The following is a 17,376-nucleotide window of genomic DNA, read 5'->3' on the forward strand; positions in this document are numbered from 1 at the left end:
GATGGAAAAAGTTACTAGAAGTTAATGACAAAGGCAAACTCAGTTTGGAAACATATGATAGTATATGGGCAGATAGAACTGGAGAAGTGCTTTTGTGCTTAGACCGAAGTGGTGAATTTATTTGGATTCCTGGCAAGGCTGGCCCTTTCTTCCCCCCAAAAAATCACTGTATAGCAGAAAAGTATGCAGAAGCTTTTGTGAGTCCTTCCATTTGTCTATTAAGCTAAAAGAAATTATCTCACTTATTAAATACTGCTGAGAAATGTGAAGGATCTGAAGCTGCTGGTTTGAAGATAATTTACAGTAAGGATCTGGATGCTTTCTGCCTTTATCTGCCCATTTCAAATTGTGAGGGAGAAAGAGGATTCTCCAAGTTGTCTTTAATTACAGTCAACAATGCTGTATCTGTTCTCTGTACAGAACGCTATCTTACAAGAGAAATGTCTTTTGATAATCTCTTATCAGAATTTGCCGGCAAGAAAAGTAGAGAAGAAAGCAGATACAACTTTTACAATAATCTGAATGTAGTTAGCTACTGGATGCAAACATTGTCTTTAGCTTTATTGATGTTTATATTAGTTGATAAAACATGAAAGGAGAATCCCATATGCAGGATGCAATAAGCGCTACACATCATAAGAGATTTTTTTTTTAAAAAAATTGTCTGTGAATTTTAGCAACATAAAATCAACATACTGCTTCCGGTGCAAAATACCAATTTTTAGAAATGATTATATGCACATACTTTTCAGGGGAGAAAATGACATTTGTCAATAAGTTGGGTAGATGAGGACTCAAGCAAACAATCTGCCCTTGGACCTTTTTTTTTTTTAAAAAAAGGTCATGTTTAACAAAATGATAGCTCATTATTCAATAGGATTAATGGAAGGCACCATCCTCGCTAGTAAGTTTGGTTTTCTGAATAGCCTCGTCTAAACCAGAGACTGGACTTCTACCATAAATAATCCACTGGTTTGGCATATGACAGCAGCACTCCACTTTGAGGCAGCAAACACTATTGCTGTGTCTACAGTAGTGATAAATCACAATTTTCCACAAAGACCCTGAAGTCAATAGTAATGGCAGAGTAGCATGTGGAAATTGGTGGACTTCACTACTTGGCAGCCACAAACACTTACTGATGTTGCGAATTGTCAGTGTGCTTATTTTGCACACATTCATGCCTTAATTGAATTTTCAGACAGCACATTTTGCATTTCATTGTTTGACCCCACTGTCAACCTTTTCTGTCATCTAAACACCATCACATATCTGATGAAGTAGTATATAGTCCATTAAAGCTTATGCTATAATAAATTTGTCAATCTTTACAGTGCCGCTGTCATTTCTGCAGCAACAAACTAGCACGGCTACCCTTCTAAAAAGCACTTACACATTGGAGATTGCCACTGGGGAGAAGCAGCAGTAGAAAGCTTGGACCAGACCAGGAAGTGCAGACAATCTCATGATGCATTCTGCACAATGGCTGTCATACAAGCATGAATGGGTGCTATCATTGATTCATGCTGGCCTCTGAATGAATCAGCAATCTAAATGACGAGGTTGTGACTTTGTATCTATGAAAGAAGCACTGTCATTAGTTCATGATTCCGTTAAGGCATGAAAACGTATGTTACATTTAAGCTACGTGAAACTGTTGATATGGGAAAAGTGCCGTTGAACTTAAATAAGGGGATGCTGCCTCACCTTCATGCATGCAGAGAACAGCTACCCTACTAGGTGCTGAATCCCCAGACTACTTAGTTTGGAGTGTAACAAACTGTGCCTCAGTTCTTTACACTGATTTTGGATCAGGAGACTTCATTCTGGCACCCTGGGCAAATAGGCCAGTGCAAATGTTTCAAAATGGGATGCAGGTTAGTACAGCAATATCCCAAAATAAAGTTCAACCAATAAAACAGAAATAAACACGTTTTACCTTAAATTAATACAAAGAATATGACAGTTTCCACCCCTATTATGAAACTGTATGTTTAAATAGGTTTACCTAAATACAAGAGTATTACTCATTCTGCATGTGCAAAATTGCATTTAGTGTCTTTTAAAGGCATCAGACATATTTTTGAACTGTAAACACAACCAAGAGATTATTAGGCTGATGGTTCTTTTAAATGCAAAGTGGTCATTGTAGTGTTTTTGAACAGTCATTCTGGAGATGAGAGATCTGGAGAACTGGAAGCAATAACTGGAAAGCATCTTGTATGTAAGTGGTGCTGTTACAACCCTAAGGAGGAAAGAAAATGTATGTTAATATTGCAGTGTGTTTCATATTGCAGTGCCTTTCAACCCCACTTATCTTGAAATCAGTGCAGCCTGCTTCCAGCTTGGCGGGGAGATACATGCATTATGCACTGCCGCAGGAAGCACATAATATGATGATGCCATAAACATGTCCAAATGGGAAATCTAATCTGGATGAGGCTCCAAAACACAAGCACACAGTTATTTGAACATGTGTACATGTGTATGTGACATTACGTATTTGCTTAAGGAACACTGGCATTTGCTGCAAAATAATTGGGTTGGTTTTCTTCTTCAGAAAACAGTGTGAGGGAAATGGTATGGATGAAGACTGTGGTTTGTGGCTCAGGAAATTCCAACGATTTCTCCGCAATGTCACAGTCCGAATCCAAATTCCTTTCCCAGAGCAAGTAATATCTGTGGAGGAGAACACTTGTGGGCACGACTCCTCTCTCGTGCCCATTTTCGGGATATGAGAGAGTTCAATCTGGTTAATCCTTCCTCCCCCTGTGCCACAGCTCTGATACAAATCCCTACCCCACACCAGCAGGGGCATTTTGAAGAAGAAAAGTATGCTGAGAGTGCTGTTCAACTAACTGTTATTCAGACTTGATCAACTGAAATTAATGAACACGATAACCTAAGTTTCAATAATTTCAGTGTGGCTACTTATCGAGTAACACTTAGTTGAATAAAGGTAAAGGGACCCCTGACCATTAGGTCCAGTCATGGCCGACTCTGGGGTTGTGGCGCTCATCTCGCTTTACTGGCCGAGGGAGCCGGCGTACAGCTTCCGGGTCATGTGGCCAGCATGACTAAGCCGCTTCTGGCGAACTAGAGCAGCGCACGGAAATGCCGTTTACCTTTCCACTGGAGCAGTACCTATTTATTTACTTGCACTTTGCTGTGCTTTTGAACTGCTAGGTTGGCAGGAGCAGGGACTGAGCAACGGGAGCTCACCCAATTGAACCGCCAACCTTCTGCTTGGCAAGTCCTAGGCTCTGTGGTTTAACCCACAGCACCAACCGCGTCCCCACTTAGTTGAATACCACCCTTTAATTACTAGGAATGCTGCCCATCTGAATAATAAACTCCTGAGTCACAGACAGACAAAAAAAAAAAAAGCCTTCAAAACAGAGCACAGAAAGTAGGTACGAAGGATTGTCTTGCTTTCTATATATATATTTATAAAAACTTTAAGAAAACTAGCCAATCCTACCCAAGAATTTGCAGATACATGTCCTACATTGTAGACACTCCTGAAGTTGACACAGGAGCGGCTGATGGCCATTTCCTAGCAACAACCAATAGTGAATTACAGCCGGGGAATACAATATATATATATATATATATATATATATATATATATATATATATATATGCTTTCGTAGATTTTCACGGGTACAGGAATGCAGGTTTTGGTGTCTTCGGGTGTCTCTTACACGGGAAGACACCCGAAGACACCAAAACCTGCATATATATATATATATATATATATATATATATATGCTTTCGTAGATTTTCACGGGTACAGGAATGCAGGTTTTGGTGTCTTCGGGTGTCTTCCCGTGTAAGAGTCGGGGTGTCTGTGCGACGTTTCGACGAGGTCTCACTCGTCATCTTCAGGCTGGTGCTTTCGGCTTCTTGTTACTGGAACAAGAAGCCGAAAGCACCAGCCTGAAGATGACGAGTGAGACCTCGTCGAAACGTCGCACAGACACCCCGACTCTTACACGGGAAGACACCCGAAGACACCAAAACCTGCATATATATATATATATATATATATATATATGCAGGTTTTGGTGTCTTCGGGTGTCTTCCCGTGTAAGAGTCGGGGTGTCTGTGCGACGTTTCGACGAGGTCTCACTCGTCATCTTCAGACCTCGTCGAAACGTCGCACAGACACCCCGACTCTTACACGGGAAGACACCCGAAGACACCAAAACCTGCATTCCTGTACCCGTGAAAATCTACGAAAGCAAATATATATATATATATATATATATAATGGAAACTTTAGTTTGGCTCTGTTTGGATCTTTTGGCAATGGAAATGCCGGTTATCTGCTGTCAGAATTCTGAGAGTACCAACATTTGTAGGGACCATAGTTTTCTAGAGGCAAAATAATGCAAAAGGCCCATACAATGCAATCATTGTTTCACATGGAATTTCAAATTCCTTTGCATACCACTCTGAAATTTATTTCTAGAAGAATATTGATATATAAATTTTAACATGAATAAATAGGCACAGCCTACTGAGAACCTTGTCTATGCAAGCTCCATTGAACTGAATGGCACATCCGCCAGCATTCATCTTAGTTCAGAGATTATATTTATTGATTTATGCGCAGCAGAAACTTTATTAAGGTGCAGAGTCTATTCCTAGGCATTTTTTTTTGGAATGGAAAGCAAAGCTACCTTACTGAACTAACTGTAAATTGTCCAGCAAGTTCTTTCCAATGCATTATGGTAAGCGGTAGGAAGAAGCGTTTCACCCGTGTCTTACAAATGTTCCTAGACAAAGCAGCACGGCTGTTATGGCTAAGCTCTCACAGATGAGTGATTAAAGCACAATGACACTGTTTATGAAATGGCACGGAATTACAGTGATAACCATTACTTTTTATGGTTCTTCATAGGGACATAAATGTATGCTAGCTTCATTTGAAAAAGACAGCAAAGTGGTTCCTTATGTAAAATAGCGGCACACTTACCTCTAATAGTACGCTGTTGACCATTGGGTTAAGGACTTCGGCTTTTTTGTCACTCTGCTCAGATGAAAACAGAGGCAAGGTTTAATGCTAGGGATACATCGAGAAAGTGGTAATAAAACATTTCTTTGCTTTAGTAATACATTTGTTTTGAAGAGTGAGATTCTGAAGGTGCTGGCTTACTGTATAGACAAAATATGCACATGTTCAGTGTCAAATACAAAATACCATTTTCATTGATGCAAAAATACAGAAAGGGCAATTTTTTTTAAAGACTAGACAAAAATATGCTAGAGGCTTTGTGAAGACAGTGGAACAAGTCCGAGGAATTCAGTCTTGCTTAAATCATGGCGATATTCAGCAATCTCAACTGGTTTTCAACACAACCAACTTTCTTTGGATCCCAGAAAGCGAGCTGTATTTATTTTTCCAATGGTGAGGTTGTGGGTAGAAATTGCTTCATCAGCCTCTTCCCCACTCTTCTTCTCTGGCCCACTGCTGGTAGTCTCCCTCCTTTAAATCCAGCAGTGGGGCAATAGTGTTCACCTGACCTCCTGATAGCTGAGTGGCTGCTGCTAACCAGGAAGGAGAGAGGCAAAACAGCAGGGAGGCTGATGTGATGAAAATGCACCAAGAGGAGCGTAGGATTAGCTCTGGTAGGACCGCTTCAATTTCCCTTCATTCGTACCCCATGCTACCCCAAACCACCACCCACCACTGTTCGAATCTCCACAATGGTTTCTTGTTCACTCCCAGATCCAACACAAGTTCCTTGTCCTTACTTTCAAAAGATGTGGCCTCATCCTGTTGCTACCTCTTGTGCTGGGCACTGCCTTCCAGAACACCTACCTGGTGACATCTGCCTCCCTTCAAATCTACCTTGTCCATGATGGAACACCCTGTGGAATGCCATCCCATCAGATGTCAAGGAGATAAAGAACTACACAACTCTTTGAAGACATCTTAAGGCAGTCCTGATTCAGGAAGTTTTTAATGTTTGATGTTATATTAAGTTTTTATATGTGTTGGAAGCCGCCCAGAGTGGCTGGGGCAACCCAGCTGGATGGGTGGGGTATAAATAATAAAGTTATTATTAAAATATTATTATAAAGTCTTATTTTTCATCCACTACTGAAACTAAGGCTAAATATGTGTGAATGGAACACATATTCTTTTTATTTACATTCCCACCAGTTCTTTCCCCCTTTATTTATTGTTTTCCCTAGTCAAATTTTAAGCCCCTCAGGGTTCAGATATATCTTTTTACCATTATTCTATAAAGCACTATGCACAGCAAGTGTTAAGCAAACATTATTATTATTACTACTGCTGCTGTTGTGATGATTATTACTAAAAATAATGCCAGCCCCAAAGAGATTGTAAAAAGAGATGGGGGGGAGCCCTGAAATAATAAAAACAACAATACTGTTTCAAAGTCAGTAATTAAAAAAACCACTACCCATCCCCTTGTTTATTTCAGCATATACAAGCCCCTGAAACATAAAGAAATGATTGCCTGTTAAACAATATTGATTTATATAATCAATAGTTAGTGCAAACACTGTGAAGGAGATCTATAGCGATAAAGAATAAAAATATTTATTGTTTCTCAATAACTGCTGTCATGAAGTGAGAAGGACAGAGTTACAATGTGGTTATTAAATGACTGCATTGTTTAGCAGTTGTGTGGAGATGCTATTAATCTGGGGAGCCTCATCTGCTCTAAATCTACATAATGACTAGTTTATATGGTCCTCTTGCAGCTATTCCTTGGCCTTGCTATCTGACTTAAAATTAGTTCAGTAAGAGCAATCACATCTGTAAACAACCACCGCCAACAGTTTTGGCCTCAGTTGTATACAGGGCCTTCCCTACCATTGGGCCACCGCAAGCAGCAAATGCTGGGGATCAGGGAGTGGTGGTGAGATGTTGAAGGACAGAGGAGTGTTTGCCATGTGAACTGCCCACCACCTTCTAAGCCAGCCTTCTGCTCTCAGATGCAGTAAATGCTGCTGCCCCATTGCCAGTGTTGAAGTACTATAGCTGCAACTCTGGTTGCTATATACAGGTGAAACTCGAAAAATTAGAATATCGTGGAAAAGTTCATTTATTTCAGTAATTCGGCTTAAAAGGTGAAACTAATATTCCACCTAAACATTAGAAGATTCCACCTAAACATTAGGAAGAACTTCCTGAAAGTAAGAGCTGTTCGACAGTGGAATTTGCTGCCAAGGAGTGTGGTGGAGTCTCCTTCTTTGGAGGTCTTTAAGCAGAGGCTTGACAACCATATGTCAGGAGTGCTCTGATGGTGTTTCCTGCTTGGCAGGGGGTTGGACTCGATGGCCCTTGTGGTCTCTTCCAACTCTATGATTCTATGATTCTATATATGAGATAGACTCATGACATGCAAAGTGAGATATGTAAAACCTTTATTTGTTATCATTGTGATGATCATGGCGTACAGCTGATGAAAACCCCAAATTAACCAACTCAGAAAATTAGAATATTCAATGAAATCAGCAAAACAAAGACTGCAAATAGAGCAATATTGGACCTCTGAGAAGTAGAAGCATGCATATGCTCAGTACTTGGTTTGGGCCCCTTTTGCATCAATTACTGCCTCAATGCGGCATGGCATGGATGCTATCAGCCTGCAGCCTTCAGCTCTTCTGCATTGCTTGGTCTCATGCCTCTCATCTTTCTCTTGGCAATGCCCCATAGATTCTCTATGGGGTTCAGGTCAGGCGAGTTTGCTGGCCAACCAAGCACAGTAATCCCATAGGTATTGAACCAGGTATTGGTACTTTTGGCAGTGTGGGCAGGTGCCAAAGTCCTGCTGGAAAATGAAGTCAGCATCCCCATAAAGCTCGTCTGTGGAAGGAAGCTTGAAGTGCTCCAAAATCTCATGGGAGACGGCTGCGTTGACCCTGGACTTAATGAAGCACAGTGGACCAACACCAGCTGATGACATGGCTCCCAAATCAACACAGACTGTGGAAACTTCACACTGGACTTCAAGCATCTGGCATTGTGTGCCTCCCCATTCTTCCTCCAGACTCTGGGTCCTTGGTTTCCAAATGAGATGCAAAAACTGCTCTCATCAGACAAGAGATTTGGGGAGCCATGTCATCAGCTGGTGTTGGTCCACTGTGCTTGGACAATGGGGCAGCAGCTTTTACTGCTTTTCCACGATATTCTAATTTTTCGAGTTTCACTTGTATAGAATAGGAGAGATGCCATCCTGTCCTTTGCAGTCCCAGCTGTATGTCTGGTTATGAATGTGGTAACGGCATTAATTTCAACGTGACCAAGGTGGATCTCTACTCACTTTGCGTTAAAATTCAAATACTGATATCTAAGTACAAAATATATGTACACCTGTAAAATGTGCATCACTTGGTGTCTTTCAGAGGGCTAGTAAACATACGCTCTAACTAGAGAGGAAATTTCACATTAAAAGGCACATTCACATCAGAAAGAAGTTGCCCAACTTCCAGGGCTAAAGCTTTTGCTGCTCAGCACCAACTTCCAGTCTGGTAGCATAGCTATATATGGACTTGTTTGCTATGAACACATAGCAAGTCAGAGCTGAATCTCTTTTAAATTATGTGCTTAAATCAAGCAAAACTGTTGAAGTGCAGAGGCACCAAGGTCAAAACTAAAAGTCATGTAAGATGCCTAGTTCTGAAGTTGGATCAGATTAATATTTCACGCTGGATTTTTGGGTTTGATATAAATATTTATCAAGACTGCCTCGGAGAAATATGATAAAACACGGGGAGAAAATGCAGAAATAGACAAATTCCTGTAACTTGCCACCAGCATCAATTATTCAGAGTGAAAGCAATATGATTAAATTATGTTATTTTAAAAGAAACTCTGAAAAGATGCTTGCTGATGCAAGGAAGATGAAAATGGCTCACAGGAGTCTTGTTTAAAATTCCACCATCAAACAAAAATGAAGCATGTTGAAATTCTGCACTGGAATTACTATTTTTTAAACAAAAGTTTCCCTGCTTCGCTTTTCATCTTTTTGAGAGATGGTCCCTTTCAAGCACTAATATGTTTGAAATCGTGTTGATAGTCCAGACTTGATCTTTAGTTGCAGTCTTGGAAGTTTGCATTTCTCAGGGTCCGTCCCGCCCCCCGCTCCCCCCCCCCCCCGTTCCAGAAGAACCTGCTCTTTTTTCAATCCACTCCCTGGGCTCACCTTCTCGTTTTGTCCCATAATATCTATCACAATCTAGGGCTCATTCACACTTCGCTTGCCCAGCACCTAGAGACCACAGAAAATGAAGACCTAGAACTTGGGCAAAAATAGTAGAGGACATAGTTAAAATAGATCCCCAAGTATTTTTATGCTTATGGCTCTGTGGTGAAATTCAATAATCAATGGAAATAGGATTTCTGTGTACCTACTTTCTGGTTCTCTCACTCAACCAAGGAATAAGACTTCAAGACAAAGTGACTTGTAAATAAATAAAAATGCATAATAACTTACCCCAACTGAAGTTAAGAAATCAGCAAAATTTTTCGACAGGGAAGAAACTTCATTACACATTGTACTTGTTAAACTGTTAAAGAAACAAAGGAAATATCACTAATACATTTATTTCACTACAGCACAGATGAATTAACTGCTACTGCTGTAATCAATATATGCACCATGTTACATCTCTATAAGAGTATTGTACTGTCAAGGGCATACCAACATAAGCATGTTTATTGCTACTGAAACAATAGCGGTAACAGCAACATCATTTATGCAGTAGGAGAAATGTTATATTGAGTGTAAAAGACTGAAAATTTCTGCAATGGTACACAAGAGTTGCTTGCAGAAACTTCCAGATGCAATCCCTGCAATCTCCAGATAGGACTGGGAAACATCCCAGTCTGAAACTCTTGTGATCCACTGCCAGTCACTCTAGACCAGGGTTTTCCAAACTTGGGTCTCCAGCTGTTTTTGGACTACAACTCCCATCATCCTTGGCTAGCAAGACCAGTGGTCATTGGTGATGGGAATTGTAGTCCAAAAAGCAGCTGGAGACCCAAGTTTGGGAAACACTGCTCTAGACAACACTTAGCTAAACACACACACACACACACACACACACACACACACACACAGGTTTAACTTGGTACAAGGCCGTTTCCTTTGTTCTTAGATTTGAAATGAATGGCAGCTGTAATGAATATAGGGATTGCTCGTGCGTAAGTTGCTGCCACTCCTGGCTATGTTGCCTTGTTAAACCTTTTCTGTCTGGACAGCCCTTCACTTCGTGGCTGCCTCAGTCGCTAGCAGAATCCGTCAGTGGGCGTTTCTTAAACCTTTTCCAGCATAAAAGCTGTTTGATGCCAAGTCTCCTCCTACTCTCCCTGCGCGGAAGTCTTCTGCGCAGGGAGGGTGTGGGTAGCGGAGGACCCGTGCTCTCCCCGCTGGTGTCCGGCGAGGAGTCCTGGAGCCCTCTCGCCGATTCCCCCATCTGCCCCCCTTTATCCCTGGTGTTGCGCTGATTTCCTTCCCCAGCTGATGAGCTGCCTCTCTCCCTGCTGGGTCCTTCTCCAGCATCACTTGGGAGCCTTCCCTCTGCCTCTAGCTCCGATGTCAGTTCCCTGACAGCAGCTTATGTAAGAAGGCATTCTAGGGGCATTCTCATACTGCTATGACAATGCAAGGATGTAGATAAATAGACACTACTGCGGCGGGAAGGTAAACAGAGTTTTCGTGTGCTCTGAATTCCATCATCCCATAGTCACCTTGGACTGGATTTAACCATCTAGTACACTGAAAAGCGAAACTCTTTGAAGGAGGTTAGAAGAGCCTCTTAACAGAATTTTGAGCATCTAAGCAATTTCAGTTCCTAGGATTCTATTAGGTTTCCTGGTCAATCTAAAGATACTCTTTTGAGTATCTTCCCTGATGAGACTAATAAATCTATTACCAAACGGCTGGCAAAAACAGCTGAATGTTGCCACATCTCTGTCCTGATATGATTGTTAGTTTCTAGATTGTTGGTGTTAATAATTAACAATTGAGTCATTTCATGATGTGATTTGGTATTTTATAGTTTTTGTACTTTCTATTACCGTATTTTTCGCCCTATAGGACGCACTTTCCCCCCTCCAAAAATGATGGGGAAATGTGTGTGCGTCCTATGGGGCGAATGCAGACTTTCGCTGAAGCCTGAAGAGCGAGAGGGCTCAGTGCGCACCGACCCCTCTTGCTCTCCAGGCTTCGCGCAGCTCTCCGCAAGCCGTGGCAGCCCACGCTGGGCTCCCACGGCTTGCGGAGAGTTGCCTGCATGCTGAAGCCTGGGCGCGCTGAGCTCAGCACACCCAGACTTCGCGCAGCTCTTGGCAAGGCGCGGGAGCCCGGCGCTGGGCTCCCATGGCTTGCGGAGAGTTGCCTGTTCTGGGGGCTGGGGTCGGGGGAAGCTCGGGCTTCCCCCGCCCCAGCCCCGTGCCTGGGGGGGAAATAATATTTTTTTCCTTTATTTCCCCCCAAAAAAACTAGGTGCGCCTTATGGGACAGTGCGTCTTATAGGGCGAAAAATACGGTGGTTACTACTTTCTAACAAACACTTGATTAATTCCTAGGATTGTTTGCATTTCCTGACATCTGGCAGATCCAAGGACCTGGGTACGTGATTTAGAGATGTGCTGCACCAGCAGAAATGTGTTTAAAATAGGATTTTCCACCTGCAACACCTGCAAAACTCCTCCACTGATGATACAGTAGTGGAAGTATTCTTGCAGCAGAAAGACAAAACAATACTGAATGTCATCTTCTGCAAGGAGCATCATTCAATAAGCACTGCACACACATTGAAAGAATCAGAATGACAATATATTCACTTTGTTAGAACTTTTGCTTGATCCAAGGCAGGCTTCTCAACTTCTTGTCCATGAAGGATTAATTCTGCTAATTTGTGGAGCTGTTCGATACAACGGGCTGTTACCTCAGCAAGGCTTTCAATAGACAACATGTAAATTTCCTGGAAAGAAAAACAAAAGGCTCAGGATGATGAATTGCATTGTTCAACGAAGAAAAGGAGGAGGAGAGAAGGTAGTGGTGGGAAATACCATTGGAAAGGTGAAGTCAGATCCTACCTTGGTTTGCAGAATTTCCATGTGTATGCATTTTAGAAAGGTCCAACTACCACTGTTCGGTGCAGCCTTCCCTAACCTGGTGCCCTCCAGAAGTTTTGGACTACTACTTCATTCACCCCAGTCAGAACAGCTTGTAGGACCTGCAGTCCAAAACATCTGGAAGGGACATTTCAAACGGATCTGCATGTGCCTTGCAATATGAATATGCACAGGACACACACCCCTTATCTGTATGTGCATTAAGTCTGCTATGTGCATGAATCTTCCTTGCTGATTTGTGGAAAACGTATTTTAATCCCAATTACTTAAGTCCATAATAGGCACAGTATTTCAAGCGAAATGTGATGCATGTGACCCAGCTGATTTGAAATCATATTCAGATGGGACAGAGACAGTTTTCATTCCTGGAAATAGTCAAACTATGTATCACACAGATACAACTTAATCAGCTCAAGTCAGTACTATGGTTACTTATGTGTAATAACAAAATATGATGATAGGCAGACAAACTGAAATCTGCTCACCTCTACAGTTTTGTTCTTTGTTTCTTCTGTGTCTCCAGATTCACCTGTTTGAGGCTTTTCTTCACCTTCTTGGTTCGCTTCATCTACTTTTGTTTTCTCTTCTCTGTTCTCTTCCATTTTTTCTGTAGATTCGGGGAGTCTAGCTTCTTCCAGGTAATCATAAGCTTTCTTTCTAGCCTGCAAAAGAATCAGAACAAAAGAGAATCTAGCATGAAGAATGACATGCTCTTTCAATATGCATTAGAATGACATATTTTGAGTACTGTGTGAAAGAGGCTGCCTGATTTTTTTCACTGGCCAAAACCGTCTCATGGAAGCATGAAACTACGGCATCCATTGTTTTAGCAGTGCATGAATATTTCTGCAAGTGTTTGTACAAGCATTTGCAGAACAATGCTAGTGGCTATTTTCCTTCCTTCATTGTTTTGAACATCTTTCACATCCCCAAACGTCTCACCATCCTTGCCCGATTTCACCCCTTGTTATGACCTGCATAATTTTGAATAAAGAATTTGGGTTTGCTTGACTTAGGCTTTTTGGGCCTCAAACATTAGCAGCTTTATGTCACATTCCGAAGAAACAGGCTATAAGGATTCACAAACTTGAAATGTGCAATTAATATCTCTTTTTCTAAGAAATCCTATTTTCTGAATGTGAACAATATGTGGACATATTAATTACAGTGCAGGCAGATAACCTCTTTTTCCAATTATGTTTGGTTTAACTCATAATTCTTCATTACAACTCTCTCTGCTTACAGCCACCACTTTACCAAAGCTGCAATTGCACTACTGCTCTGCCTCCTAGTGTGCTACACTAGCTATTTAAAACTAGTATGCTCCCTGTGTTGGTGAAGAAGGGCAGAATCCTTTCCCCCCCAAAGGCAAACAAAGTCACCCACCTTGTTAAGTTTGTCAGGAGTGGCAGCAACATGTAATTCAAAGAGCAATTCTGTAAGCATGGTCACAAACTCATCTCCCGCATCTGCTGCAAAAGTAAAAAGGAAACAAGAAAAAACGACCCTTGAAATATTTTGATAGTTATATTCTGTTCCCAAAAAACATGAATCCTATTTTTTTTATAAAGGCATTTCTTCTTGCTCTCTTCCTTAAATCTTAGCAAATAAGTAAGTTTCCTCATCACATTATTCTACCTTCTAAGCCATTCTTCAATAGATGTAGTTTCCACTTTCCACTTGGAAGCAATTTCAGTTCTTGTCGTAAGTAATAGATTGGTTACCAGTTTTCTATTTTCCTGTCTTACAACATTTCTGATATAGCTTTATATAGAGAGAGTGGCACCAACCCAGCTATAAGCATGAGGCATTGGCTTCTTAACTGTCAGGTGCTGCTCGCACTGGGGAATAAATGGCTGCCCCAAGGCCCCCAAGATGATGTGAAAGCCCTTGAGATGACTTCTCAGTAGCAAATGAGGGGAGCACTTGCCAGTTAAGAAGCACTGCCTTGCGCCTGCCATGGGGGTTGGGCAACATCAGAATGTGCCTAGATCTAACCCATCAGTGAGTTGCTGCTGATCTGATCTATAATTCCTAGTTTTGCTATTCCTAACCCTAGAGACTGCTAATAGTTGGTACACTCTTCTACTAAGGTATGCATGTGTAAGTCTCTTTGATTTTGTGCCACATATATTCTTTATGATAATGTTTTGCCCTTTTTGAGTGGTTTTTTTTAAACAATCAGGCGGTATATGTTTTATGAAACAAACAAATAAATATTGACTTGGACACCAGTATCTTCAGTGGGAAGGTTTTTCAGAAACGTCACTTTGAGGATTGGGTCATTCATAACTGATCTAATTGTTTTTAATTAAACATGTAGACTCCTTTATCACGCATGTGCTGCACTGACAATTCTGCAGCTACCTTTCTTTCCTTCGTTGTCTTCATTTTCTGACTCTTCTGGAAGAAAGATTGCTTTAATAGCAATTAAAGCATCTTTTGTTTGTTCCAATTCCTCTCCTTCAAGGGATGTTAAATATGATTGTATCTAAAAGAAGAATAACTAGATAAATAAATAAACACACACACATACATGAGCCTGAGCATTTCAGTGTATCTGCAGCACATAATGTGCAATAAAAATGGAGCAAGACAGTTTCAGTGTCCTGTTGCACCTGTCAGCCCTATTCTGCGCTGAAAAACATTTTGTACCATACATCCAACTGCGTCTACATCATCCATGCCATTGGCCAACCTAAACTGCTGCACTAATACAACACTGTGGGACTGTCTTCAATGGCAATGTGATGCCGACTGTAGCATTACATAGCATAGTGCTGGAGTAATGGAACATGAGAAGGAGTTAATTTCCTTCGTGAGCGTAAATCAACCTATGGATGAGCTAATCACAGGTACAAGGTCCGCCAAGCCAGTTACTATGGTAACGGCTCAGTGCCCTGACTATATCTGTAAGTAACGCATTTCAGCTCAGTAGTCTGCAGTTATTCTATCTGTCTGTTAGTCAGTGTTACTGGTCCAGTGTTGTGTCTTGAATTGCTGAACTTATTTAGAGCAATAGAAATGCTTTGTACTTGTATGTATCTATATCTGCAAAAGCCTACAAGCTCCATATATCTACATCCAGAAATGTTTTACTTATTTATTGGAAGCAATGAGCACAGCTGTTAGAAATATAGGGGGAATGGAGTGTTGGTGGCTGTGGGGCACAATGTACCAGAGATGGTGTAGAAATTTCAAATATTGTAAGGCACCCTGAGCCTTCAGGCTAGGACAGGGTATAAATTCAAATGACTACATAAATAAGTGCAAACTGTTGCTCCTAAGGAGCTTGCTAGAGATAAGGTTTCAATCTTACGGGGAGATATTCTTGAGAAATATGTCCCAGAAAGCATTCCTGTTATCTTGATTTATAAAGTCAACATACTGTACCTTGGCTTCACTTTCATTAGACAGAATTTCTAGAGCTTCCAGATGAGACAGACCCTGAAACTCATCAAACAGCAGCCCATAATGTGCCGTCCTTTCAAATGTCACTTGCTGGGCCAGCCTCTGCTTCTCTTTCTCTTTGGCTTCTCGCAACAGCTGTGGAAAATTAGATCATAGCTGCTGGTTAATTGGTTGCATGGCAGATTTGACAAATTTTATCACCTTCAGTCCCAGCTCCTCTGGGCAATAAGAATAAAAATTGGAGTTAGATCTTACCAGCAGAGGTAAAATGCTTCATTGTATTACAACAGGTCTAATAAAACATTTTAAACAGTATTCTCTGTACGACTTTTGCAATTAGTGGTGATTATAGCTTGCTTCTTCTTGTTGTTTTTTTTTTTTTTAAGGGGCTTGCACTTTTTTTTGTCTGCGATTTTGCTTTCTGGTAGTTAAACTGCAGATTATTCTAGCTGTCTCTCTAGTGGATTTTGGTTTCTGTTCTTTTTTTTGAAGGGTCTGTCTGCTTGGGACAGTTGACTTTGGAGAGCAAAAATTCCAACCCTTACCCCAACTTAACAGCTGCTTACTACACTGTTTCTCTTTGTAGCCCATTCTCAGTATAATACACAACTGCATCATCAGAAGCTAGTTTGACACTTTGGGACTAAATTCTTTGGTCATATTTTGTAACATTGATTTGGAACAGCAGCAGGTACCCTCCCAACTAAAAACTCTGTTTATTTCAGCAGTTAGTTAGCTCTTGATTTTATGACGAAACATTGTTAGAATAGCTCAAAAACTATTTTGACATTGAATCAAAACACCATACAGTGGTACCTCGGGTTATATACGCTTCAGATTACAGACGTTTCAGGTTACATACGCTTCAGGTTACAGACTCCGCTAACCCAGAAATAGTACCTCGGGTTAAGAACTTTGCTTCAGGATGAGAACAGAAATTGTGCTCCAGCGGCGCGGCGCAGCAGGAGGCCCCATTAGCTAAAGTGGTGCTTCAGGTTAAGAACAGTTTCAGGTTAAGAACGGACCTCCGGAACGAATTAAGTACGTAACCAGAGGTACTACTGTATTTAAAAATACTTATTTATTTATTTCATTTTTATTTATTAGATTTATTCAAAAGGTCTCAGGGCAGTTCACAAAATAAAAATATGAGATAAGAACACAAAAAAACAGTTAAAAAACAGCAACAAAGCAACAAATCTACCATGAATTACTAAATGAAGCATGATTATAACATGCTGCATGGTCGTTCTTGAAAAAGATGCTTCACCGAAGAACACAGCAAATTAATGCCACTGAGGAAGTAAGACATGAAACTGTGTATTACATGCAAACCCCTGAAAACATATAGTGGGTCTCCATACCAGTTTTGGATATCACAGGAGACATCTATCACTTTGACTGGTGTGGAAAGTGCAAAGTTCAAATATGACAGATAGTAATATATATTGCAACCCCTTGTGTTCACACAGTGAGCTATTGCTGGGGGAGAGGAGGTCAGATAAAAGCAAAGCTGGATGGCAGCATGATGAAGAAAACATGGCGTGTTCAACACTGTTCTGGGTGAATTCCTGCCTGGCATACTTTGGTAGGTATTATTTATTACATTTGTTCGTTGTCCCAAGCAACAGCTTCTAGGCGATGCATAAATATACAGGTGTAAACAGGGCAACAGAACCGGCGCAGATTTCCCCTCTCCTCAAATGGGAGGTTTCTTTTTTTCTTAAGTGTTTAAAGGTAGCTGCACTGATTTGTTACGTAATTTATGAACAATAGTTTAGCCCACCTCTGTGGAATCATAGAACTGTAGAGCTGGAAGGGACCCTGAGGATCATCTA

At 41.1% G+C, this 17,376-nt stretch overlaps 1 protein-coding gene across 5 annotated transcripts in view; it reads right to left on the minus strand.

Moving 5' to 3' along the window:
* Nucleotides 1-536: 536 nt before the first annotated feature.
* Nucleotides 537-17,376, minus strand: part of FAM114A1 (family with sequence similarity 114 member A1) — a 50,848-nt gene continuing 34,008 nt past the window's right edge. For 4 of the 5 annotated variants that reach the window (XM_082238182.1, XM_082238180.1, XM_082238184.1 and 1 more), the window contains 8 exons: nt 15,521-15,673; nt 14,495-14,618; nt 13,514-13,599; nt 12,613-12,789; nt 11,834-11,973; nt 9,480-9,552; nt 4,982-5,035; nt 537-2,245 (listed from right to left, as the gene is read on the minus strand). In XM_082238182.1, coding sequence (XP_082094308.1) covers nt 2,144-2,245; nt 4,982-5,035; nt 9,480-9,552; nt 11,834-11,973; nt 12,613-12,789; nt 13,514-13,599; nt 14,495-14,618; nt 15,521-15,673 — 909 coding nt within the window. In that variant the 3' untranslated portion in view covers nt 537-2,143. The remainder of the gene's footprint in view (nt 2,246-4,981; nt 5,036-9,479; nt 9,553-11,833; nt 11,974-12,612; nt 12,790-13,513; nt 13,600-14,494; nt 14,619-15,520; nt 15,674-17,376) is intronic. The other variant, XM_082238181.1, reaches the window with a different exon arrangement.

This window comes from Podarcis vaucheri (genome assembly GCF_965113315.1).
Source record: "Podarcis vaucheri genome assembly, chromosome: 9".
NCBI classification, from domain to species: Eukaryota; Metazoa; Chordata; class Lepidosauria; order Squamata; family Lacertidae; genus Podarcis; species Podarcis vaucheri.